Source organism: Bos taurus, chromosome 1 (genome assembly GCF_002263795.3).
Source record: "Bos taurus isolate L1 Dominette 01449 registration number 42190680 breed Hereford chromosome 1, ARS-UCD2.0, whole genome shotgun sequence".
NCBI classification, from domain to species: domain Eukaryota; kingdom Metazoa; phylum Chordata; class Mammalia; order Artiodactyla; family Bovidae; genus Bos; species Bos taurus.
Window position 1 is genome coordinate 44,322,973 of NC_037328.1, and position 25,173 is coordinate 44,348,145.

At 40.1% G+C, this 25,173-nt stretch overlaps 2 protein-coding genes across 5 annotated transcripts in view; one reads left to right on the forward strand and one right to left on the reverse strand.

The window, feature by feature from the left end:
- The window catches only part of CMSS1 (cms1 ribosomal small subunit homolog), a 395,379-nt gene that overhangs the window by 237,018 nt on the left and 133,188 nt on the right, over window positions 1-25,173 (forward strand). Inside the window, exon 1 of one of the 3 annotated variants that reach the window (XM_059886727.1) lies at window positions 24,295-24,409. Coding sequence (XP_059742710.1) covers window positions 24,310-24,409 — 100 coding nt within the window. The 5' untranslated portion in view covers window positions 24,295-24,309. 3 annotated transcript variants of the gene reach the window in all.
- Window positions 1-25,173, reverse strand: part of FILIP1L (filamin A interacting protein 1 like) — a 308,326-nt gene that overhangs the window by 229,135 nt on the left and 54,018 nt on the right. The gene's annotated exons all lie outside the window — the stretch shown is intronic.

A 25,173-nucleotide genomic window follows, 5' to 3' on the forward strand; every position in this document is an offset into this window, starting at 1 on the left:
CTTTTAAATCAACATTGGATAAAAGGTTGTCATTTAGTTTCAGAACCCTAAAAGGTTCTTTCTGTTGCTTGAATAAAGGAAAAAATTATTGGGGGCCTCAAATCCCATCTGAATTGGCTATTCTTGGTCACTTAAGTATATTTCCTTGTCAATCAAACTAAGCAGACGTGTTGTTTTAAATTTAACAGAAAATATTGACTAGTAAGTCAGTTCAGATTTATGGTGGATAAACCCTTATATTCAAAACCAGCTTTCTTGAAGTTACGTTGATCAAGAATATTAGTGTCAGTTTTCCTAATGGGAAGGAGCGCCATGCTTTACAAGCCAAGACTTCCTGTTAAATAAGCAGCCTCAGGAGAATGTCCACACTCATCAGTGTCTGTGTATGTGTGTGTGTGTGTGTGTGTGTGTGTGTGTGTGTGTGTGTATCCATCTGAGGTGGGTTTTTTCACCCTACAGTAAGGTATCTAAATGACTGTAGTTTTCTATTTTCTGGTTTTAATGTTTTGACTATCAATTATTTAAATTATATATATATATACACATGCATACATACATACAGTGGAATATTATTCATCCATAAAAAATAAAGAATGAAATAATACCATTTGCAACAACATGAATGGATCTAGAGATTAAAGTGAGGCAGACAGAGAAAGACAAATATTGTATAATATCACTGATGTATGGAATGTTTAAAATGACCCAAATTAGTAAGATTATGCTCAAATCCCTTCAAGTTAAGCTTCATCAGTATGTGAACTGAGAAATTCCAGATGTACAAGCTGGATTTAGAAAAGGCCAAGGAACCAGAGACCAAATTGCCAATATCTGCTGGATCATGGAAAAAGCAAGAGAATTGCAAAAAATGCCAAATCTACTTTTGCTTCATTGACTACACTAAAGCCTTTGACTGTGTGGTTCACAACAAACTGTGGATAATTCTTAAAGAGATGGGAATAGCAGACCACATTACCTGCCTCCTGAGAAATCTATGTGCAAGTCAAGAAGCAACAGTTAGAACCAGACATGGAACAATTGATTGGTTCAAAATTGGGAAAGGAGTATGTCAAGTCTGTACATTGTCACCCTGCTTATTTAACTTATATGCAGAGTGCATCATGTGAAATGTCAGGCTGGATGACTCACAAGCTGGACTAAAAATTGCCAGGAAAAATATCAACAATCTTAGATATGCAGATGATACCACTTTAATGGCAGAAAGTGAGGAGGAACTAAAGAGCCTCTTGATGAAGGTGAAAGAGGAAAGTGAAAAAGCTGGCTTAAAACTCAACATTCAAAAATCAAAGCCCATGGCATCCAGTCCAATCACTTCATGACAAATAAATGGTGAGAAAGGGAAAGTAGTGACAGGTTTTATTTTCTTGGGCTCCAGAATCACTGCAGACATTGACTGCAGCCATGAAATTAAGACACTTGCTCCTTGGAAGGAAAGCTATGACAAACCAAGATAGCATATTAAAAAGCAGACCCATCATTTTGCAGACAAAAGTCTGTATCGTCAAAGCTATGATTTATCCAGTAGTCATGTACGGATGTGAGAGTTGGACTATAAAGAAGTCTGAGCACCAAAGAATTGATGCTTTCAAACTGTGGTGCTGGAGAAGACTCCTGAGAGTCCCTTGGACTTCAAGGAGATAAAACCAAGCAATCCTAAAGAAAATCCACCCTGAATATTCATTGGAAGGGCTGATGCTGAAGCTGAAGCTCCAGTACTTGGGCCACCTGATGTGAAGAGCCGACTCACTGAAAAAGACCCTGATGCTGGGAAGGACTGAAAGCAAAAGGAGAAGGGAACATCAGAGGGTGAGGTGGTTGGGTGGCATCACTGACTCAATGGACATGAGTTTGAACAAACTCTGGGAGAAATGTTTGTTTATACCCGTAGCATAAAAATCTGTGCTTCAAGATTCGATGAACTCTTGGAAAGCATTGTCTACCTCCTAGTGGTTGTGGAAGCATTTTCCCTGAAAAAGTCACTGAGATGCTTAAGAAGTGGTAGTCGGTTGGCAAGAGACCAGGTGAACATGGCAGATGAGGCAAAATTTCATAGCCCTATTTTTTCAACTTTTGAAGTGTTGGTTATGCAACGCACAGTGGGGTGTTTTCATGGAAAAGAGTTGGGCCCATTACATTGATCGATACTGGCTACAGGCTTTGCAGTTTTCAGTGCATCTCATTGATTTGCCAAGCTTACTTCTCAGATGTAATGGTTTTGCCAGGATTCAGAAAGCTATAGTGGATCAGACCAGCGACAGACCACCAGACAGTGACCATGACCTTTTTTGGGTACAAGTTTGGCTTTAGGAAGTACTTTGGAACTTCTTGGTCCAACCACTGAGCTGGTCATCAATGACTGCCATGTAAAATCCACTTTTTGTCCCATGTCACAATCCAAGAAATTGTTCATTGTTGTTGCATGGAATAAGAGAAGATGAGACTTCAAAATGATGATTTTTCTGATTTGTGGTCAGCTCATGAGGCACCCACTTATCAAGCCTTTTCACCTTTCCAATTTGCTTCAAATGCCACATGACCGTAGAGTGGTAGACAATGAGTTCTTCAGCAATTTCTCACGTAATTGTAAGAGGATCAGCTTCAATGATCCTCTCAGTTGGTCATAGTCAACTTCCAATGGCTGGCCACGACACTCCTCATTTTCAGGGCTCTCATTTCCTTTGCAAATGGTTTCTTCTTGAACCACCATTGCACTGTATATTCGTTAGCAGTTCCTGGGCCAGATGGGTTGTTGATGTTGTGAGTTGTCTCCACTGTTTTATGACCCATTTTGAAATCAAATTTTAAAATTGCTATAATTTGCTTTTTGTGTAACATCATTTCCATGCTCCTGCTGCTGCTAAGTTGCTTCAGTCGTGTCTGACTCTGTGCGACCCCATAGACAGCAGCCCACCAGGCTCTGCTTTCCCTGGGATTCTCCAGGCAAGAACACTGGAGTGGGTTGCCATTTCCTTCTCCAATGCATGAAAGTGAAAAGTGAAAGTGAAGTCACTCAGTCATGTCCGACTCTTAGCTACCCCATGGACTGCAGCCTACCAGGCTCCTCCGTCCATGGGATTTTCCAGGCAAGAGTACTGGAGTGGGGTGCCATCGCTTGCTGTAAAATAAATAGCAAGTAATAAGTCATTAGCAAAAAAAAAGATAAAACAAGGTAATGCACATTAAAATGATGTAAACACAACCACATTTAAGAATGTACTCCAATGTCAAATGCCAAGCTCAACAATGCAAAACCGCAATTACTTTGCACCAACCTAGTAACATCCATGGGGAATAGTAGCATTCGAGTGGAGAGGCCTGATAGTCACACCTTAACCAAGTGATCAAAATTACACCCACCAGTAGTCAAACAGACTGACATCATGTGCCTCTTGATGTTATGCATTGAGAAAGACATCTGTGATATCCTTGTCCCCAAAAATGTATAATTAATGTTAAGAAAATATCAGACAAACGCAAAGTGAAAGATACTCTTCAAAAGTATCAGTGTCCTGAAACACTAAGAAAAGCTGAGGAGCTATTTCAGGTTAAAACCAAAGAGAAAGGAATATTTACATGTATGTTTGATCCCAGTTTGGATCCTGCAGTAGGAAAAAAGCTGCATTATTGAGATAGTTGGTAAAATTCAAGTCAGTTCTGTGAATTAAATAATAATAATGTGACTATGTAAGTCTCCTTATTTTTATTGTACTGTCATAAACTAAGTGATTACCTTTGTTCTTTGGAAATATATTTTGAAATATTTAGTGGCAAAAGGACATGATATCTGCAACTCAGATGGCTTAGGAAAACAATGTATATATAGAAAGAGAGAAAAAGAAGCAGATTTTTACCACTTGGTGAATCTGGATAGAAGATGGAAGAGTTTTTTATGCTATTCTTGCAACTTCTCTCTTAAGTTTGAAGCTGATTCAAAATTTTAAAAATTTAAATGCTAAAACAAAGCAACTACACACATATGCATACACACAGGCACAGAGAGTTAGTTGTCTTCACTTTAAATAAAGCTAATTCAAAATATGGAAATCTGAAATTCATACTAAAAGATGAGCTGAGGAATATAAAATTTTTTCTCCCAACAAATTTGCTACAGAAATCATTTAATAATTTTTCTGTTAAAATTATAAGATTTTTTTAAATGTAATGAATATAGACAATTTCCCAAACCCCATCTGTAAAGACAGGTATAGCTGCATTTCTTTTAGCTATCTTTCACTAAGAGTTGCTGTATCTGCCTGGCTTGCTTTGTGAAGCTCCTCACAACATAGAGTTGGTTCTGTATTTGTGCTTAAATGCTTTTGAAGAAAATGAGGGTGATCGATAACTTGCTCCAAAATACAGATTAAGGCTTTTGCAGAGCTAAGGCTGTACTTCAGATTTCTCTTTCCCAATTACCTGAGTAGTTTTTTTCAGGTCATTTGAATCTATGCCTTAAGAGAGCTAGCTTTGAACTTGTTGAGTTTTCCCTTTTTTCTGTCTTCTTCTCATTAAAATATAACTGTTACAGAAATAATAAGAATAGTAATGTGATAGCATCTACTATTTTAAGGCTATCCTAAAAATATTGCTTTACTAATCACAAAAAAAAAAAAGAGTAAGACATTGTTATCCAAAAACCGATTAGCCAAGACCCCATCTTGCCTCTTACTCTTTTTTTTTTTAAACGTATTTTCTGTTCATAGAGAATTGGGTTAGGACGTAGCAGCAAGCAAAAACTCATCGTCAAATGTATTTTCTTATAAACAGTTTGATTTAATTTAAAAATTAACATTGTCATAGCAAAAGATTGGAAATAAATATACTTTGATAAGGATGTTTAATATTGGTGGAATACAATAAACAAAGACTGGAAAAGTCTTTATGTATTGATATGGAAAGATCTCCAAAGTATAATGTTCAGTCCAAAAAGCACAGACAGAGCAGTGTATATTGAGTGCTACCATTTGCATATAATAAAAGGAGGAAAGAATATGTATATGTGTATATATATACACTATATATGTTTGTCTGCGTATGAATGAAATGTCACTGAAAAGATACATACATACAAAATTGTTTGCATAAGGAAATGAGAATTTGATGTTGGGGAACAAGTTCAGTAATTTCAGCATTAATGCGTGCCTAGTCGCTCAGTCGTGTCTGACTCTGCAACCCCATGGACTGGGGTCCTCAAGGCTCTTCTGTCCATGGAATTTTCCAGTCAAGAATATTGGAATGGGTTGCCATTTCCTCCTCCAGGGGATCTTCCTGACCCAGAGATCAAACCCACGTCTCCTGCATCTCATGCATTGGCAGGTGAATTCTTTACCACTGAGCCACCTGGGAAGCCCAATAGCATTAGTGAGAGAAAAGTGACAGTGTTAGTTGCTCAGTCCTGTCCGACTTTTTGCAACTCCATGGACTGGGGCCCTCCAGGCTCCTCTGTCCATGGAATTCTCCAGGCAAGAATACTGGAGTGGGTTGCCATGCCCTTCTCCAGGGGATCTTCCTGACCCAGGGATGGAACCAAATCTTTGGCGTTGTAGGCAGATTCTTTACTGTCTGAGCCACCAGGGAAACCCTATAGCATTAATAGATGTTCCTTAATACTTACAGAAGAAAATAAGAAGTGGTACTTTTCACCTCTGTTTTATTGTTGTGAAAATTGCTGTCTTAAAATGATAGTTTATCAAAAATGTCCAGCTCTTTCACTGTAATGATGTAAATCATTATGGTTTTTGTCTGATTCAATCATTCCAATTCACATATTAACTTGATCGCAAAAAAGACTGATCAGTTTTTGTTTCTTAAGTGTTTTTGGTCACAGGAGTACATCCCATGAATGAACACAAGACTCACAGGAATATTAAGAGCTGAAAAGTATAAAGCTGATTTAAGTGGGGTTATACCAAAATACCAATTTGGTTTAATACCCCATGGGAAGTATAGGGTAAAATTTATTTCAAATTACTGTAAGGTTAATGTAAGTAAATCAGAGAAGCCAGAGACCAAATAAGACCTAGAAATTTTTTTAGGAATCCAGAAGACTCTAGAAGAACATCCTCCCTGAAGTTGATATTTTAATATATCACCAATTTTTTTTCAACCAAGATCTCATGCTTCCCTTAAACAGGATATTAAGTGGCACATGCTAATTTTTTCCTAATGGTTCTCTTTGTAGTTAAAAGCTTTCTTTATCAGCCCACCTGCATTTTATAAGTGGATAAATACAATTATTCCAAGCTGTCTGAATACTTTTTTTGTCTGCGTCTGCCAAAATCAGTGAGAAGTAAAACCTAAGACAGTCTCTGGAATAGGTAGCCATCTGTTACCACTTACAACATAAAAACAAAAAGAAACTCTTCTCTTGTGGCTTATTTGCATATTTCATGGTTCTCCTGTTGTAACTCACTTTTCTAAAAAAAACAAAAACATTATTATTCAAATAAAGATTACTCATCCAGTTAATCAGTGGTATATAATAAAGCTTTTTCCACCGAAAATTATTTGTATAGTTCCAGGTAATAATGCTGCATTTTTATAGGGAAGACTACACAGATGTGACAGTGGTTTTAGAAACAACTTAGGTAACATCAAGAAGCATCTGTGCATTTTCCAGCAGCCTGAGTAACTAAGTAGTGATTTGTGCAGGCTTCTCTGCATCTGCTCTTTCCTCTCTTCCTTTTTTACCATTTCCAGATGATTAATAAACTAAACTCTCTGTATATGCATTCTGACAACCATGGGGACTTGTGAGGGTTGAGAAGACACACATCACCCTGTGTTGTTATCGTGAAACACCTCATTGGATGCCCTATTCCAGGGCACTGTGGCCTTTGGAGAGGTTGGTGGTGGGAGCTATGTGGGACTCTTAAGTCAGTAATTTCTCAGCTCATAGTCAGTGGGCTGGGTCAATGTCCTCTTCAGTGTGAGTAAATCAGAGAAGCCAGAGACCAAATAAGACCTAGAAAATTTTTAGGATTATACATTTAAAGAACTGATTCTTTTAACTTTGGGAAGAGAGTATAGTCTTATCTTGAGTAGTACAGTCTCATTATATTAACATGTGAAAAGACAGTTTTAACAGCCATTTTGTTCATTCCGTGAGTTCTGCTGACAGACTTGTCCTAAAGCATGTCTCTACTGCCAAATCCCAAGTTTCATGGTACCAAAGTTGACTCTGTATGACCTGTTACATTTTCCATAGACTTTTGGATGTGAATCACAGAAGGAAGATTGCCAAGCTTTTATTTCAACTCAGATATGACTAAACACAAGAAATCACTTACTGACACCTTTATTCTGTCTGCCCCTCCCTAAATCACCATTTTGGGAAAAAGTTACAAGATCTACAAAATGGGCTGCCTGTGTTCCAAGTTAATTTTGAGAATGACATTTTATGTCTGGTTTATAATCTCTTTAGAAAAGCAGAATTATGATGGAAACACTGTGACATCCTAGGCTGTAACAAACGAGTTGTTCTTAAAGATAAATGTAACTCCATGTCTGTGAAGCTAAATATTTACTTTCCAGATGATTTAATGTATCTTTGTTCCTTTCCACACTGCATTTTCTCTTTTTGTGTGCATCCCTTCATTTCCAAGCTACTTTTTTGTAACTCTGTTATATCAGTGTTTTGTGATGTTACAAAAAAGCAAAGAGTGTGAGGTCAAATTTTCCATTACATATCTCAACAGGAATGCCAGGGAACCTAGCCAAACTAAGTCTACAAAAAATAAAAATTACAGGAAAGATGATTCATTAATCAACAATTGCCCTCCAAAAAAAAAAAAGAAAATAGAATTTGTTGTATGTATTCATTTTGGGGAGTGGGAAATGAGTGCAGACAGCCAAGCTATGGGGTGAAATGGAGTATTTTATGGCTGCATGGCATGGTTTTAAGTCTACTGGGGATCTTTTTAAACTATAAAATTCAGGGGAAGTATAATTCACGTTGTACCTTGGTTTCTCTCAGCCTTTTCTTCTTTCAAAATGATAGTCTCTCGTGTACAAAGACCCCAGCTACAATTCGATTTTTAAAATAGTGACCATGGAAGATGCACTCGAAAGGCACAGCCTGCAGCTTTTGAACTCTCAGGGCATGAGCCCTTCCTTCCTCTGTTCTCTGTTCCATTGTCTTTGTCACTTTGTCTAGCATGTGGTGTGCTCAGTTGTGTCCAACTCTTTGCAGCTCCCTGGACTGTAGCCCACCAGGCTCCTATGTCCATGGAATTTTCCAGGCAAGAAATAACTGGAGCGGGTTGCCATTTCCTTTTCCAGGGGATCTTCCCAATCCAGGGATCATCCAACCCAGGGATAGAATCCGCGTCTCTTGCATCTACTGCATTGACAGGTGGATTCTTTACCACTTGTGCCACCTGGGAAGTGCATTCTTTGTCACTTCTTCCTCTAACATAGATCTCCTTCTAAGTCCTTTTTTCTCTTGCCATAAGCCCAGGCTCTTGATCTTAACGTTGTCAGATCAATAGAAATGCTAGACCTTTGTCTTTAAAGTTATTATCAAATATTAAAGGAGCTGAAAAGGGCAAAAATCATGACACTGAAGGCAAAAACTTAGTCACTGAAATCAGAAGATGCCCCCCAAACCTTGAAACAAACAGAATTATCCAGTTACAGAACTTAGTACCATAAATGTCAAACTCAATGTATAGCTTCATTTTTTTTTTTTGTATTCTAATAGAAAACCAACTAGTAGCAAATGCAGCTGGCTCTGTGACCAGCCCAATAATAGATACTGTAAACTGTTATCTAATGTTTCATTAGCCAGCTGCTAAGCACAGTCATGCAGTAAAATGATCAAAATGTTCAAACTACAGGATCCTGTGCACCTTCTGATTCATTAAAAGATGACATTAGAGTCATGTGTCATTTTACTAGTGCTGCTGCTGCTGCTAAGTTGCTTCAGTCATGTCTGACTCTGTGCGACCCCATAGATGGCAGCCTACCAGGCTCCTCCGTACCTAGGTATATGTTATTTTAATTCGTTGAAAATTGGTGCTCCATGTGTGGTTGAAACACTATTAACTAGAGTGTGTAATTAGTCAGAACAGTTTCAACTGTTTTGCATGACACTGAATTTACTGAAGAGTTTTGTTACCTTTTATGGAGAACCGGAGGAGGAAATGGAGAACAAGTTTTTTGTTTTTTCCTTCTCTTTTGCCAAAAAGCTGATAACCTAAGTGTTATCACACCATTTCATCCTTACAAAGGGACAGCAACATGAGAAATAAACTTTCCTAAAAAGTTCCTAATAATTGAGAACTTGGGAGAAGCTTGGACCGTTCAAGAAAATAAAAGGGTTGAAGTCGAGGAACAAAGCCAAAGTTCCAAGACCTTGACAACTTGGGCAAATGTAAGAAGTCTACATTCATTGTCGAAAAATGTGAAGTCTTGCATTTTTTAGAGGAAAATTGGATTGTATGACCAGACTCAAGGAATAAGGGCCTAAATACCCTGTGTTGGTCTTGACAGCCCACCAAGCAGAAAACACTTTTAGAAAAGTATTGATAGAGTCAAATATCCTAGGTCTCAGAAGGAAAGAATTATTCCCTATTCCTCAAAAGTCAAAGAAGCTTTCTTCAGGCATTCCCAACAGTGCATTCTTCATCCTCTTCTGCTTTATCTGTACCACATCCTACACACACACACACACAAGGAGAGAAGATATATGCAAAAACAACCTTCAGTAATTTTTCTTCCTTCATAAAAGATGATGCTTTGTCTCTTCAAAATCTTTCTACCTTTGCTCTTTTCAGCCATATTAAAGATTTGTTCCCGTGGTTTTAAATGTTTTTTGTTCAGACTTGTAGCAGCTTAACAATGTCTAATGATCTCCCCTCTCTCATCCATATTCTCATTTCTCTACTATGACTACTCATGAAGGTCAGTAGATGTTTCTATGTCACATAGACTGTGGGAGGTAGTTTACTCCCAATCCCACCTTACTCCCAGGCCCCATTCCTTTCAGCCATATAACCATCCATCCATCCATCCATTTCAGTCAGTCAGTACTTTGAGACTTGGGAAATTTACATCCCTAAAACTGATTATGATATGTTGAATTTATAAAGTCCTCTTTTCTGCTTTACAAGGTTTTCAAAGAGAATGCAGTTTAGGACAGAGAGATTTGGGTTCAAATCCTGTGACCCTGAGCAAGTTATTTGTCTCTTCTATTCATTTAACAGATATTGATTATCTTCTGTGTTCCAGACATTACATTAGGCATGATGACTGCAGTTAACAAGACAGACATGGTCTTTCTTTAACTCGTTAAGTTTATACTCCAGTTGGGAAAGCCAAAGAAGAATAAGTTTTTAAATAAATACTTCAGTAATAGTATATACTATTAAATTAATAAATATAAAAAATAAGAAACACACAGGGTATTTAATTGAGTCAAAGGAGCAGGGAAACAATTTTGTGAAATAATATTTAAGCTGAGACTTTAAGAATAGGTAGGAGTTAGCCAGATGAAGAGACAGCATAAAAGCATCACAGGCTGAGGGCCAAGCCCCCAAAACCAGAGTCAAGAAGGAACTTGATGCAAAAAAGGACTGAGAGAAGGCAAGCTAGACTAGAGCCCAGTGAGTGAGAGGAAAGTGGAGAGGTTCAGAAGCAAAGGTGAGGGGTGGGGAGGGGTATTAAAGAGGGCCTTGTAGGCACTGATGAGACTTTGGGCCTTTTCTAATAGCAACGAGTAAGCAGTGAAAGGTTTTTTGTAGGGGTGGGAGGAGGATAAACATGATCATATTTATGTTTGAATCACACCAATTTTTTTTTTTTTTTTTAATCTCATCACACACTGGACTGGGGAAGTACAAAAAGGAAACCAGTGAGGCTAATAGCATTATCCAGGTGAGCGATGATGTCAAGATCGGTGGATTCAAGACAGATTTAGGAGATAGAGTTTACCAGACTTGATGGCTCCCTGGATTGGTGGCATTGCAGATGAGGGTGTCACCGATGACTTCCCGTTTCTGACATTGGAGTAGAGCCTAGCCTGGGGGTGGGGTGAGATGGGGGAAGTGGGCAGGAAGAGATCCCACATTCAGTTTGAGGCATGTTTGATCTAAAATGTTTGTGATTCATCCTAATGCAAATGTCGTGCAGGTATTTAATTATAAGAACAGATTAGGAGCTCAGAAGGGATATCTAGACTAGAGATGTAAATTGGATAATAGCTTATAGATGACATTTAAAGCTATTAGTGTGGACAAGACCACTGAGAAAGAGTGCTTGTTTGTAGAAGAGGACCTAGGAAGCCTCTCTGAGCCTCAGTTGTCTCCTCTGTAACATGGAAGTAATGATCTATCTGTGCAAAGATGTTGAGAAGCATGCATTTAGCACATAGCCCAATGTCCAGCTCATAGTAGGCACTCAGTGTATGGTAATTGCTATTCCCACTGTGTCTCATAAAACCTCACAGCCTCATTCTCCAGAATGCGTTAGCACTAATGAACAGATAGTAGTGTGGAGAAGAGTGAATGAGCCCATGAAGAAATGAACCTGGATCTATAGGGATGTGCCTGTGAAAATAGAGATCATAACATTACCTTTTATTGTTGCCTGCATGTTAGATTTCTTTTTCTAATTTTTATTTTCTAGGCAGCCCTCCCCTTGCAAACAAGCTCTTAACAATTCTCACCCTGAAAATTCACATGTCTTCATTTTTCTTAAATGGGAATTTTGTACCCAAATGACTTTTAAGGCTGCCACCAAGTTCATCATCCTGGCAGGTTCTATTCACTGTTGCTCCTGTCACTGATGGATTTGTTAAGAAATATCTAAACGGTTTTTTAGTAACACTATTTTCAGGAGGGCCGAGCCTTTCCAACTCCAGACAGCAGCCTGGTTGTGGATGTTGGGAGACCGCAGAGCCGTAACACACGGCACATGTGGATGAGGCCATCTGAGCTTCTTGGCATTCCTAATGATGATAATGATCCCACTTGGTGCAGGCACCCTCCCTGCAGCTGGTGTCCGTTCTGCGCAGGAATGAGGTCATTTGGTAGGGAGGGGGAAAGATGGGGTTGAGGAGGAAGGATGAGAGAAGAGGAGGGGAAGAAGCTGTCACATCTGTATTCTTGGTGGAAAAATAGAAACATATTTGCCACATGCTTGCTTTATTTATTAAGAAGAGGGAATGGAGAGACTAGGGGATGGTGAGGAACTGTTTCATAGGAGGTGCCCGCCACTGCCCCCGCCCGAAGCTGCACTGTTAACAGTATTCACAGTAACAAGCAAATCAAATCTCCAGGGTACTGATAAGCCTATGAATCTAATCTCTAGAATATTTGAAATTGCTCAGCACAGGATATTACAGCAGTTTAGATCCCAGTAACTACTTTAGAGCTGTATAGAAGCCTAGTTCTAGACACTCCACCTCTCCTCCTACTGCAAACGTGTCTAAAAAAGAGAAATTGAAAATCATCGTTCTTTGGCAGTGTAGACGGAAGTGTCTGATCATTCTTCATCTGCTTCTCAATGTCGTCAGCCAAACCAAATAAACAACCTTTTTGTTTTTCTTAATGTAGCAGTAGTAGTCCAACTGGTGTGCCATAGGTTTATTTCTAGAACTTATCTACACAAAGACTGTGTCCCAGGGTTTGGAGTTCATGTTACAGTCTGTTGTTGTTGAGGGTTTTGTGAGGGGAGGGCTGAGCGAAAGAGGGGTCACTTAGGCATGCCAGGGAGGGATCCTGGCTTGGGCACGGCCAGCCAGTCATGGTGAACCGTTTGGCCATATCAGCTCAGGGTAACAGAAGTGAGTCAGCTCTGACTGAAAATATTAAAGGTGCCCTCAAGATGGTTTTGAACCCATCAAAAGCAAGCCGGCTCTGATTAGCCTTTGCGGCCTCAGTGCCTCAGCCAAGGCCTGAGACAAAGTAAGTGCTCAGTGAGTGGTGAGTGTGCCAGCAACCCAGTCTGCCCATTTCCCCATGGCTCAGGAGTCCTGCTGTTAGTGACTACAAACGACCATGAGTAATTATGTGAAGGAAAAGAATATTTTCTCCTAAATGCTGGAGAAAGAGGTGGAATTATTTAGGTAAATGTAATAGTTGACTCTCAACAGTGCTCCTGACTTGAGTTTCCAAGATATAAGAATGCTGGACTGGAGGTCCGACCTTCTAGCAAGCCCCTAAAATTTCTCAACCCCAGTTTCTTGGTCAGTGGGCTTCCTAGGTGGCTCAGCGGTAAAGAATCTGCCTGCAGTGCAGGAGACGCAGTAGATGTGGGTTCAATCCCTGGGTCAGGAAGATGCCCTGGAGGAGGGCATGGCAACCCGCTCCAGTATTCCTGCCTGGAGAATTCCATGGACAGAGGAGCCTGGGGGGCTACAGTCCATGGGGTCGCACAGAGTTGGACACGACTGAAGTGACTGAGCATGCACGCATGCATACAGAATGGGAATAATACTTTCTCAGCCTGCCTCCTAGAGTTATTTTCAGAATTAAATCTTATTCAGAAAGTCAAACTAATAAGAACCATAGGAGGTAAGTGTTGTTATTGATTTGTTTTGAGAATACTGTAATCTTAAACATTTTTAGTTCCTTAAAGAAAAAATTCTTCAAAAGCATATTTATAGGTGCCATTGTTGTTAACTGATAAATCCCTCTTTAAGCTTCATTTATTTAAAAAATAATGACAACCTTACGCCTTTTCTGGAAAGCATTTGTGACTTACCTCCAAATGTCATGTGTTTTAAAATCTAAAGTCAGTAGCTTCCTAACCCTTGGTGGTTTCAAAGGTTATTAATAATAATGGTATTTTTCAAGGTTACGAAGCTTGACTACTGACTACATACCAGTAAGTGGTCACAAATAAAACACTGCTTTTACCACATGTAAATTCTTCCCTGCAGTTTGGGCTTCTGCAGACAGTGATTCAGCTACAGGTGTGTCATGGGACAGTAGGATTTTGTCCTGGATGGAGCACAGTATGTAAAATTAAGAAACAGTTAATTCTTGGGTCATTTTCTAGCAATGGCCTTAAATCATTTCACCTCGCTGAACCTCACCTTACTTATTTCTTCACTGAGAAAGCATGCAGTGACTTCACCAGGGCTTTACTACTCTCCCCAGAAGGCATTTGAAAAGAGGGAGGACATTTATGCTTGTCAAAATGACAGGGTGTGCAAAAAATGATAGGGTGGGGGGAGGATGCTGTTGGCATTTAGTGGATACAAGTAGGTCTGCTAAATTTTCTACACTGAGCAAAGCAGTCTCCTGAAAGGAAGAATTGTCTCCGTACAGCACAAATACGCACTCCTAAGAAACACTGGGTCAGAGCTGTGGAGAGTGAAAGGGAGACACAGTTAATAGTACCAGAACTATCTCAGGCAGACTGGGATGTGTGGAGCACCTAGCCACAGTCCATGTCCACTTTTGTTTCCGTCGTCTTCCTCCATTCTTGTCCTGTCCTCCTTTGAAACGCTGGAATCCCAAGCTCTGCTAAGCAGCCCTCACGGAAGGAGACAGACAAGTCTGGACCACATACCTTCTCTATGGTCTCGATTCTACCAGGAAGACTAGCAGCAGGGTTACACTTAGCTCACTTACCCATCCCTGCGCTGGGTTATGTCTTAGTCACAGAGCTCCCCCTTGTTTCTCCCCTTCCCTCACCTTCAGAGCCTTGGGCACGGCCACCACCTTAGTGTGGCAGCTGCCTGAAGCATTAGTTGGGGTGGCGGGGGGTGGGGGCGCAGGGAAGAAGAGAAGGAAGGGAGAGTGGAGCCGGCTGCAGAGAACCAAAGCAGCAGTTTTCTTGGTCTACTTTCTTGGACTACCATTTAGACAGGGAAAACAAAACCCAAGTCAGGAATCCATTCCTCTCTTTTGACATATCAGCTGAAGGCAGCCTTCAAGTCCAGGTGGGTTTTATGCTTCTTAACTCCCATGCGTGGATAGAGACTGGGTTTCCAGAATTTCCTGTCTAGCCCCCTGGGGTTTTTCTCCTAGTTAAGCTTACTTTCAGCTTCTTAAATTGTATCTTACTCTTTAAAGAAAATCCATTGTGCAGAATTGTGTAAGGCTTGACATGATTGTCTAAACTAATTGCTTAAATATGGACATGGACAATTGTTGAAAAGCACTTTTGTTTGTGTCTTGGAATGAAAGTTGCCACCTACACAATAGTCTATTTTGAAATCTAAATGGATTGCATCTTAAAGAGAATAAAAGAGCATAGGAAAAACTAAGCATAAATTTGTTAGGCCAAAATTAAGTTGATGTCTACATTTAGTGGGAAGGAACTGTAGAGAGTTGCCTCTGACACAGACAGTTCTCGCTCCTCTTTTGTTTCTCTTACCTTCTCACCCTGGTGTTTAAAGTTAAGCCTTTGGGAACATATAGCTTCTGTACACTATAGGAAAGTGGCAAATATAAGCCACAAGAGCAAACAGCTCAATCTCTTGTTTCGTTTAGCACTGCTTCAGAGGAATAGCCTCACTTTTGAGGGACAAGCAGATCCAACAACGATCAGAGGCTTAGGCCATTGCTTTTCTAACTTTCCCATTAAACCCTAGGGTTTTCTAGAATTTACCAAAGATAGAATGGTTAATCAGGCTTCCCTGGTGGCTCAGACGGTAAAGAATCTCCCTGCAATGTGGGAGACTGGGTTCAATCCCTGGGTTGGGAAGAACCCTGGAGGATATGACAACCCACTCCAGGATTCTTGCCTGGAGAATCCCCATGGACAGAGGAGCCTGGTGGGCTACAGTCCATGGAGTCACAGAGTCAGTCATGACTGAGCAACTAAGAACAAAGCAGAATGGTTACTTTGGGGAGAGCTCTTTAAAAAAAAAAAAAAATCACTGAGTGTTGTAGGAGAGGTTAGTAAGGTGTTATGGTTTTAAGAAAGATTCTTTTTTTATTAGTCTATTTTATACCTCACTTCTAAAGAACACGCAATACAGAAGAATAAAATAAGTAGTTGAGGGAATCAGTAATTGGAATATAAAACCAGAGATAAGAATGGGAAACCGAAATATATACTCTCTGGTCCTTTATTTTTGTTAGAAGTAAATCACAAATTTAGCTCTAAGCTTCCTAGTGGCCTACGTGAAAGGGAGCATACCATTTTAATCACCCAGAGTCATCCCGTGGAATAAATTTATTAAGGACATCACAGGGTAATGTTCAGGAGCAGTGGTTGTTTTACCCATTCATTCATTTATGAACATTCCTTGAGCACCTTCTAATGTATTAGGAGCTTATAATGACAGAGCTCTCAGGCAATTTCAGAGAAAGGCATATCTTTATTAGATTTGTGTGAAGTGCTCTGTATATAAATATAAAAATCTCTTAAAATTGATTTTAGCCATGTTTTAATGCTAAAATGGAATGTTTACCTGTTTATGGATAAATCCAAATTAGATCAGGTACATTTTCATGATTTTCTTTTTTTAAGAGAAGTCTCTGTAAATTCCTCCTGTCCTTCTGGGTCTTGTTAATTATCACATAAGACCTTAGAAGATGCCTCTCTGAGACTTATTTCTTGGAACATAGAGGTGGTTCCTTGTGGGTGAAAGTATTCAGAGTCAGAATTTGGTCCAAAGGCAGCTCAGGAATGCCCTCCACAAAACATTTTTAAATGTTCTAGGCAGCAAGATTCTTTCCTCCAAACAGTCATCTGTCTACCTTCAACACAGAGAATACACATAAGTGATATGTTATTACCCTAAATTTAATGTTAGGTTGTCACACATCTACTTATTTTCAAGACAGTTGTTGAAACCACTGAAACCCTTTCCACAAATCAGAAATTTGAATGGATATCATTCTCTGTCAGTCCCAGTATTTTATATATCATGTATTTATAAATATATATTTTGTTTAATGACATTTTCATGATATGAAATATCAAATGTGTTATATATTTATACATGTATATTATAAATGTATAATAAATACAAATATATCACACAGGAAGCACATGCAGTTTACCTATATACCCTTAAATGATATAATATTATCATGACATATGTGTTATCTGTCATGTTATTTAGGCTACCAGTAGGCATAACTTGTGGTCTGAGGTGTCAACTCCCACAGAGCTGGCCAGGATCATATGATGTAAATAGGTGGATGTGTTTAAACTTTCTTGATATGTAACTGAGTATGGCACACATATGTTATAGTTATGTACTACCCTGGAGTTTTACATGAGCAGACACTCATAGTCTAGAAATCATTCAAATATGATACATTTCTTTTAAAAATGCTGTTCATTAGGAAGGGTATTGCTAATGAACAGCATTTTTAAAAGAAATTCATTTACATGTACCAAAATTGTAAGAGAGGCTTTTGGTCCAAGATCTGTGTGGTGGTGGTAATTATAGCTGGTGGTGATAATGTGGGTGAGTACATCTAGTTGGACGATAGGCCTTAATGGCATGGTTCGTGTTATTTTTGTGGTTTTATTAATTGAACCTCTAAGTGAGATAAATGAAGCCTCTCCTTCCTTTCCCTTGGCTTAGACTAGCTGATATGAGAAAAGAGGTCTGAGACATGAAATAGAAAAGCAAAGAAAAAGTAACACTGCAAACCCATAGATAAATCAATACTATGTTTATTTCTAATATAACCAGATTTAAAAATAACTATACTTTCAATTTTTACAAAGGCAAATGAAAAGCACCCCACCCTTCAACAATCATGTAAGTGTATATTAGGAAAACTTTCTGCATATGAAGTGGGATAAAGTTATAAATAACTTAGTGTTTAATCTTGTTCTTTAGATATGTAAAGAACTAAAATGACTTGTAGTTATTTTTCAGGGCTTGGTTTTTTCTTTACAGAAAGGAAACTAAGTTGGAAAAGGACAAGATGACTAGAATCTTTAAAATCTGTAATGTGTAGTTTCCCTTACATGAAATTAAATTTAGTTCAACTCTGGGATAAATGCTATGTATAACACCATTGGAACTGGAAGTTCTCTTGCTCTCTATTTGGTTACTAGTCATTATTCCTCATTTCCATTCTTTCCAAAAACAAGGGTTTTCATGCTCTGTTGGCAGAGTGTTTCCTGTGCCTTTATCTTGTACCCTCCATATTGCTCTAGTTTGGGGCATAATTGTAAGTCATTGTATAATCCACCACAGCAAGCCTTTCATTCCAGAAGTAGCTTGAAAAAATTTTCAGTTTCCTAGGGCTGCTATAACACATTATCACAAACTGGGTGTTTTATAACAATAGAAATGTGTTCTCTCAGTTCTGGAGGCTAGAAATCAAAGTGCCAGCAGGGCTGTGCTTCTTCCTGCAAAGGCTTGCGGGAAGAATCCTTCCTTGACTCTTGTGGAATCTCCTGGTTGCCAGCAATCCTTAGCATTCTTTGGGTGGTGGTGGTGGCAACTCCAAAATCTGCTTCTGCCATCACATGGTCGTCTTCCTTCAATGTGTGTCTGTGTCCAAAATTCCCTCTTCTTATAAGAACACCAGTCATTGATTGTATCAGGGCCCCCCTGTGTCCAATATGACCTCATCTTATTTATATCTGGAAAGACCATATTTCCAAATGAAGTCAGATTTACAGGTCCTCAGTGAACATGAATGGAGGGAGAAGGGGACACACACTAATCAACCTGGTGTAGGTGGTAGGAATCTTGTTGAATTCTGTCGCTCTGAGCATTTAGGGGGTCTGCACTTAAGCACTTCTACTTTCCAACCTGAAACAGGGCAATCTTGAGCTTTCCATCCACTTGGGACATGGATAATTGTATTCACTGTAACATCTCTCTTACCTGGAAATGTATCCAAAGCCACAGAAACCCTAACTAATCAATTATCTGGTCACTAGCATGGTGTATACCAAGTCTGTATTATTTTGTAAAATTGCCCCAGGGGCAGGTTTTGTTCTTCAGTATTCAAGTGCAGCTTTCTACTAGAAAACAGCATACAAGTGCTTTCAGGCATTGACTCTGGCCCACATTTAAGTCATTCCCAGATTCTATACTTTGTTCTTTATACATCTGGACATTAGGCTTACTTAAACTTGTGTAATTTTCTCCCCAAGGTATTAGCAGTGATGCCATTATACCAATTTCTTTTGCTGCTTGAGTGTCCCTAGTAGTCTCAGGACTGGCCAAAGGTCAGATATTTGTGTGCTTTCTAGATAGCATGTCATGTTTAAATCCATTCCTTAACCAAAGTTGCAGCTGTACTGAGGAAGGGGTCCAGGAATGGGTCGCAAACTCGCCCAGGCCCCCGACCCCATGTTCCTCCCCATGTATGTTTTCTTTGACTTACTTGATGGTTTTTTAGAGATTTGATTAGTTACTAACAATAACACTTCTCAGAGAAATCCAGATATCTGGCTTTTCTTGAAAACTCAGACTTGGCAACTGTAGGCCCATATTTCCACAGCTGTCCCTTCAAGCAGAGTGTGATGGGCTCTTGCCTACACTGTAGGTCACTCTGGACTGGACTACTTCATGTGTTTATGTTACCTGTCTGACCCAAAGGCTTAGGAATTCAGCGTTCATTTCTCCCTCATGTTGTTCAAAGAAACTATATGGAACACACTGGGGCAAAGGAGGGCAGATCACTGGTTTTCCCTCCCTCTGTTTTACACTGTCTTTGGCAAATTTCCACCAATATCCTTCAAGGACCCTTCAGTATCCTTTACAGGGCCTCTGGATTCCATAGCCTTCCCACCCTTATTTTTTCTCACCATCTCTGGTGTTACGGTTGAATTCATATGCAAGAACTGAAATTTTCAAATTCAAATTAATTTCAAACTTCTCTAATGAAGTTTGGACTTCATCAGTTACAGCACAGGCCCTTCTAGACACTTTTAAATGCCCTTTCCTAGCCTGTGGCTCCTCCTTTGGCCCTTCCTACTTGTCCATACTGCTTCCATGCTTCACTCTTACCCCTTGTCCCACAGTATTTTGACTTTATGTTACAACTGTCTTTCTGTAAGTCTCTTATCTCAGACTCTTACTGGTGTCTTCCCTATAGAACATGTCTGGGCAGCTGCTATCCTGGTTTTAGAGTCTCCCATTCTCCCTGTCTTGTCACCAGTTTCTTTTTGTACTCACAGCCCTTCAGTAGAAGTCTATTACCTAAAGTACTGACCCTGGAGTCCTGAACAATGCCTCTCTTGCTTTCCCCAAAAGTATCGATAACACTAAAAGATTCACTTATTCATTATCCTCAACACCATTGGCATGCTTGATCCCTACAGCCCATGGAAAATTGTATTTATGATTTTTGTAACCACATACTCTTCCTAGAAATTCACAGGATATATTATCATGTTATGGCAATCACCAGCTGATAATAGAAGAACCCTAATTTGTCTTTCATCAAATATTTGGAAGACCTCATCTTTATCTTTGTCTTACAGCTTCTTGGAGTTCCTTTTTGCTTATCAGAGTCATATGTTCATTGTAGAGGATGTGGAAAATACACAAAGATGCGAAAGAAAAAAGATCAAAATTACCCATAACCATAGTACCTAGAAATAGCAACTGCTAGCATTTTGATATGTTTGTTTTTATTTTAATTTCATCTTCACTTTAATCTCTTTTACATTTTAATCTCTTCCTTGCCCACTTCTTTAGTCCTCAAATAGTCTTGAGAGAAGGATAATTTCTGTGATTATCCCCAAAATTTAGAAGAAATAGTTATGTAACTCGAGAATATTCTAGCCTTAACCATTTCAGAATGTTCTCAACATTATATACATTCTTGCTTGTTTTATGTTAAATTATTTTAGCCTTCCACAACATGATTCTAGATTTTTCATGACTACCCCCAAGGAGTCTACAGAAGATCTGTATAGTCCTCTTGTTTTTCTGGTATAGGATAGATTGTATCATGGCCAACTCATGTGTGTAGAGTCCTGGCTTAGACTTAGACCTCTGTTATAAACCGAATGGTGCTCCCCTCCCCAAATTTGCATGTTGAACCCCTACCCTCTCCCTGAATGTAATATTAGGAAGTAGGACCTTTGGAAGGTGATAAAGATTAGATGAGGTTATTTATGAGGGCAGAGTCCTCATAAAAGAAATTAGTGCCCTTGAAAGAATCATGGGAGACATTGCTTCCTCTCTCTACACTTCACTGTGGAAAGATATGAAAAGTCAGCAATCTACAATCCCGACAAGAACCCTTACGAGGACATCACCATGCTGACACCCCAGTCTTGGACTTCCGGCCTTTAGAACTGTAAGAAATAAAATTCTGTTGTTTATAAGCCACTCAGACTATGGTATTCTATTCGAGCAGTCTAAATTAAGATGGTATTCAAGAAAGGGATTCCTGACTAATCTGGCTGTAGATATAAGAAGATTCATACTTGAGAAAGGTAGTATGTAGAACCAGATGCATGGTAGTGTCAGCTATAATGGACCAAGATCTTAAGGTGGGGTTTAAAGACAAAAGGCAGGGAATAGAGAGGAAAGCCATTTAGGTGCATTTTAAATAGAAAATGTTAGGGTACCAAGAATTATTACTGGCTGAAAGTGTGACATGACTGGTTACTGTGGTGAGTCTCAGTCCAGTCTTTCTGCAGGAAAGTAAGCAGGCAGTGAGATGTTACTTTAAGGAAAGATGACGTGATCTCTAGTTCTGAGTTTCTTGTTCAGCCTTAGATTTGTCAGTTTCAGATACTCATTACATCATCAGGGAAAAAGGCCAGTAAAAGCCCAGACCTCTCAGGCTGTAGAATCTGCTTATAAATTGGAATGGACAGAGTAGCTGTGTTTTTTCCAAACTCTGAAACATTACATGTTCTTGGGTATTACTGAAATGCATTTTGTGTTCTGCATCTTATTAAAGTGTTCATGCTGTGTCCCTGTAAAACTCTGCTGGTCTTCTGCAAGTTGGGAGCATGCCTTTGGTTATCTGTTACCAGTTAGCTCCACTAGATAAAACTCAAGGCTGTGGGACAGGCCCCGGGTGGGACAGCTGGCTTCCTGCAGAGCAGCTTCCCCTTTCCTGGCTGGTTCAGAAATGCATATATCTGATCACAGAGGGCAGAGGTGTGAGCATGGCCAGCTTAGCATAACCTCCCTCCTACTGGAAAAATCATTTCCAGCCCAAGTTCTGACAGGAGTAACTGACCTCGGCCTTGTTTAGAATTACGAACTATGAGCAATATGCCCAGCCAAGTTATGAAATCCTCGAAGATCCTGATGACCTTTCACCCAACTGACCATCTGAATTTTCCTGTACTGTGAGAGACCCTGATGAAAACAGCATGTTTGGGGTGGCCAGCTCCCTGCAGGGTGCTGCGATAAGTCGTCTGCATGCGCTCTCTCACTCACACCTCAGAGTAATCCCATGCAATTGTACTATTTTTATTCTCCTTTTGGGGGTGAGGAAAGTGTGGCTGGAAGAAGTTACCTGACTTTCCTAGGGCTGCAGATCCTCTGACTGGCAGAGTTAGGACTCCACCCTAAGTCTTGCCTGACCCCAGAACCCATGCTGTTACCGCCACACTCTACTGTCTCTCAGGACACCAGGATTTTAGAAGACTATGATAAGGCCCTGCCTATGGAATGAAACTTTCCACAATCTGATGCTTATAAGTGGGTATGGGTTTTAAGTTATAATTTCTTGAAGTGAAAAAATTAGGTCACCTCAGCAGGCAGACAAGAAAAAAATTGACTAAGAATCAAGTGAGGCAGATGTCTGTTCTTGGATGCCTCTACACATCTCCCATTAGTGAGTTCCTCTCTATCCCAGCAGCTTGAGATACTCACATCCCAGACCTAAAGCTTTGCTCAGCTTTAGTTCCTCAAACTTCTAGCTCAAACACGAACTCTCACAGTGGACGAGTTGAAGTCTCTCCACTTCGTCTCTCCCCAGCGCCTCGGTGCCCACTCCATTCACTTCATGCCCTCAAACCTAGAGGTGTCGAGGCATCAGTAAGACCAGTTTCTCCCTCCTGTTCCCTTCGCAACAGAGTTCAGAGGGTTTTTAGAGAAAAGGAAGGCTGTAAAACCTCCAGTGTTAGAACACCGAGTTAAGGCCCAATTTCTCCTCTGGAATCACAGTTTCATCTGTGAAGTTTAACTTAAAGTTCAGTCATTGAGTGATGTGTCTAGTATTCTGGAGCCCTGCTCTTCCTAATCTTCTGAACTTCACTCTCACTTGAGTGGAAAGGGGCAGCTTGGATGACACCCAGGAGGAATTTGGTGCAAGTTCAGGAAAACGTCCTTGGTAACATGCATCTCTTAAACAGTGTATTTCTTTTGAGATTTTGTAGACAGATGTGAGCTGAAGACAGCCTTTGGGGTAATTTCTCTTACCTAGTCAGCAGTACAAAGTAAGGCTTAAAGTTTTGTGGTTTTTCTTTTAAAAAGGACAGACTGACTCTTTTCACTATTGACACAGTAAAGTACACTCAGAGTTGAAGAGGCTCACTAGATAATCTGAGTTTCTCTTGTCCCGCTTCTGGGAAATTACCATTTTAAAAACAAAATACCTTTTTTTATTTTCTAAAAGAGCTTTATAAATCACTGCCATTTGAAGCTATAAAGGGGGTGTTGGGGTTATTTTCTGGTGGGACTAACATGTCACTAAAGCAGGACTTTTGATATATTAAAAAAGATTTAAAGAAAAACAGTTTAGATTTTAATCATATTTGTAGGGTTTCTAAAGTCTTGGTTTCACATCCTTTTTGAGGCACTGGAAAACACTTCATCATTTGTCCTTAGCCTTGGCCTCCTTTAACCCTCATCTCCCTATCACTTTCATCTGCTTCTTCAATTCTGGCCTTTCTTCCTTTCATTCAGGAAGTATTTTTTCAGCACCTGTTATGTAAATAGCAGTGTTCAGACACTTAAGGAGGTGAGGAAATGAAGACAAAGACCATGTCCTCCGAGGACATAGGGTGTAGTTCAGAGGTTGCAAGTTTAAATGACTGCAGGAGACAGGAAGGTCTGTGAGATCAGGAAGGGGCCGGCGCAGGTCAGAGGTGTGATCTGGACCCTGCCAAGTTGGAAAGGACACGTCACTCTGAAGGGACCATCATTACTCCAGTCAGCAGCTCCAGCTGATTGGAGCCATCCTAGAATGCCAGCCCAGCATGGTCAGAGCCTCTGGCTTGTCACGAGACTCACAAAATCAAATTTTTATGATATGCCATCAAGGCAACTAATTCAGATTCTTCAAAAACATTGTGTGGGCCAAACAAAACATGTTGGTGGGCTGAATTCAACCCATGGGCCTCCAGTTCTGGGAGTTCTGGTCTGGTTAGTGAGATAAATCATACATGTATGAAATCATTAATTTAAAATGTGGCTACTATGACTAAGCCCTAATGAGTGACACAGACAGTGCCTGCTGGAGAAGTTCAGAGAAAGGACAAGAAGGACCAAGGAGACAGGAGAAAGATGGGCCCCAGGGGCTGCACCAGGCAGGTAAGGGGTGTGAGGAAACTGGAGGGTGGGTGTGAAGAATGCAGAGACCCACTGAGGCCATGCGGTGGTGGGAGGCCTCCAGTGCCAGGCTGAGGAGATGGGACTCGACTTCCTAGGGCCCAGGGAGCCACTGAAGATTTGTTGATCTACTATTTTAGAAAATGAAAGTCGTCGTCGGTGAGTAAGGGGTAAAGCAGCATGCAAGAAGAAACCATCAGCAGACTCTTGCCATTGTGCTTTCCTGTTTTCCACTCCACTTCCTCTTCCACCTCTCTGCACACATCCCCAGACTGTCCACCTAATGTACTTCTAAGAGAAGAAGCCACCCTCTAGCAAGATAGCTTTAAAGTATGCCAGTGCCCTAAACCAGAACAGGAAAATGAAATCAGACCAAATTAGAATGGTATCCGCACCAAGGAAAAAAAGACAAACTGTAGCCACCGAGTCTCCCTAGGAGTGGGGTGGAGGGGTGGGGAGCACGGTTTAAAAAAGAAATGGGGCATCTCTTTGAGACACAGATCTATGTAATAAGCAAGACCTAGGTGGCTCTAAAATGGACATGGGAAGGTGCAGATCTGCATTCTAATTAGATATACTAGCTGATCAGGGGAGAAGGCAATGGCATCCCCCTCCAGTACTCTTGCCTGGAAAATCCCATGGACTGAGGAGCCTGGTAGGCTGCAGTCCATGGAGTCGCTAGGAGTCGGACACAACTGAGTGACTTCACTTTCACTTTTCACTTTCATGCCCTGGAGAAGGAAATG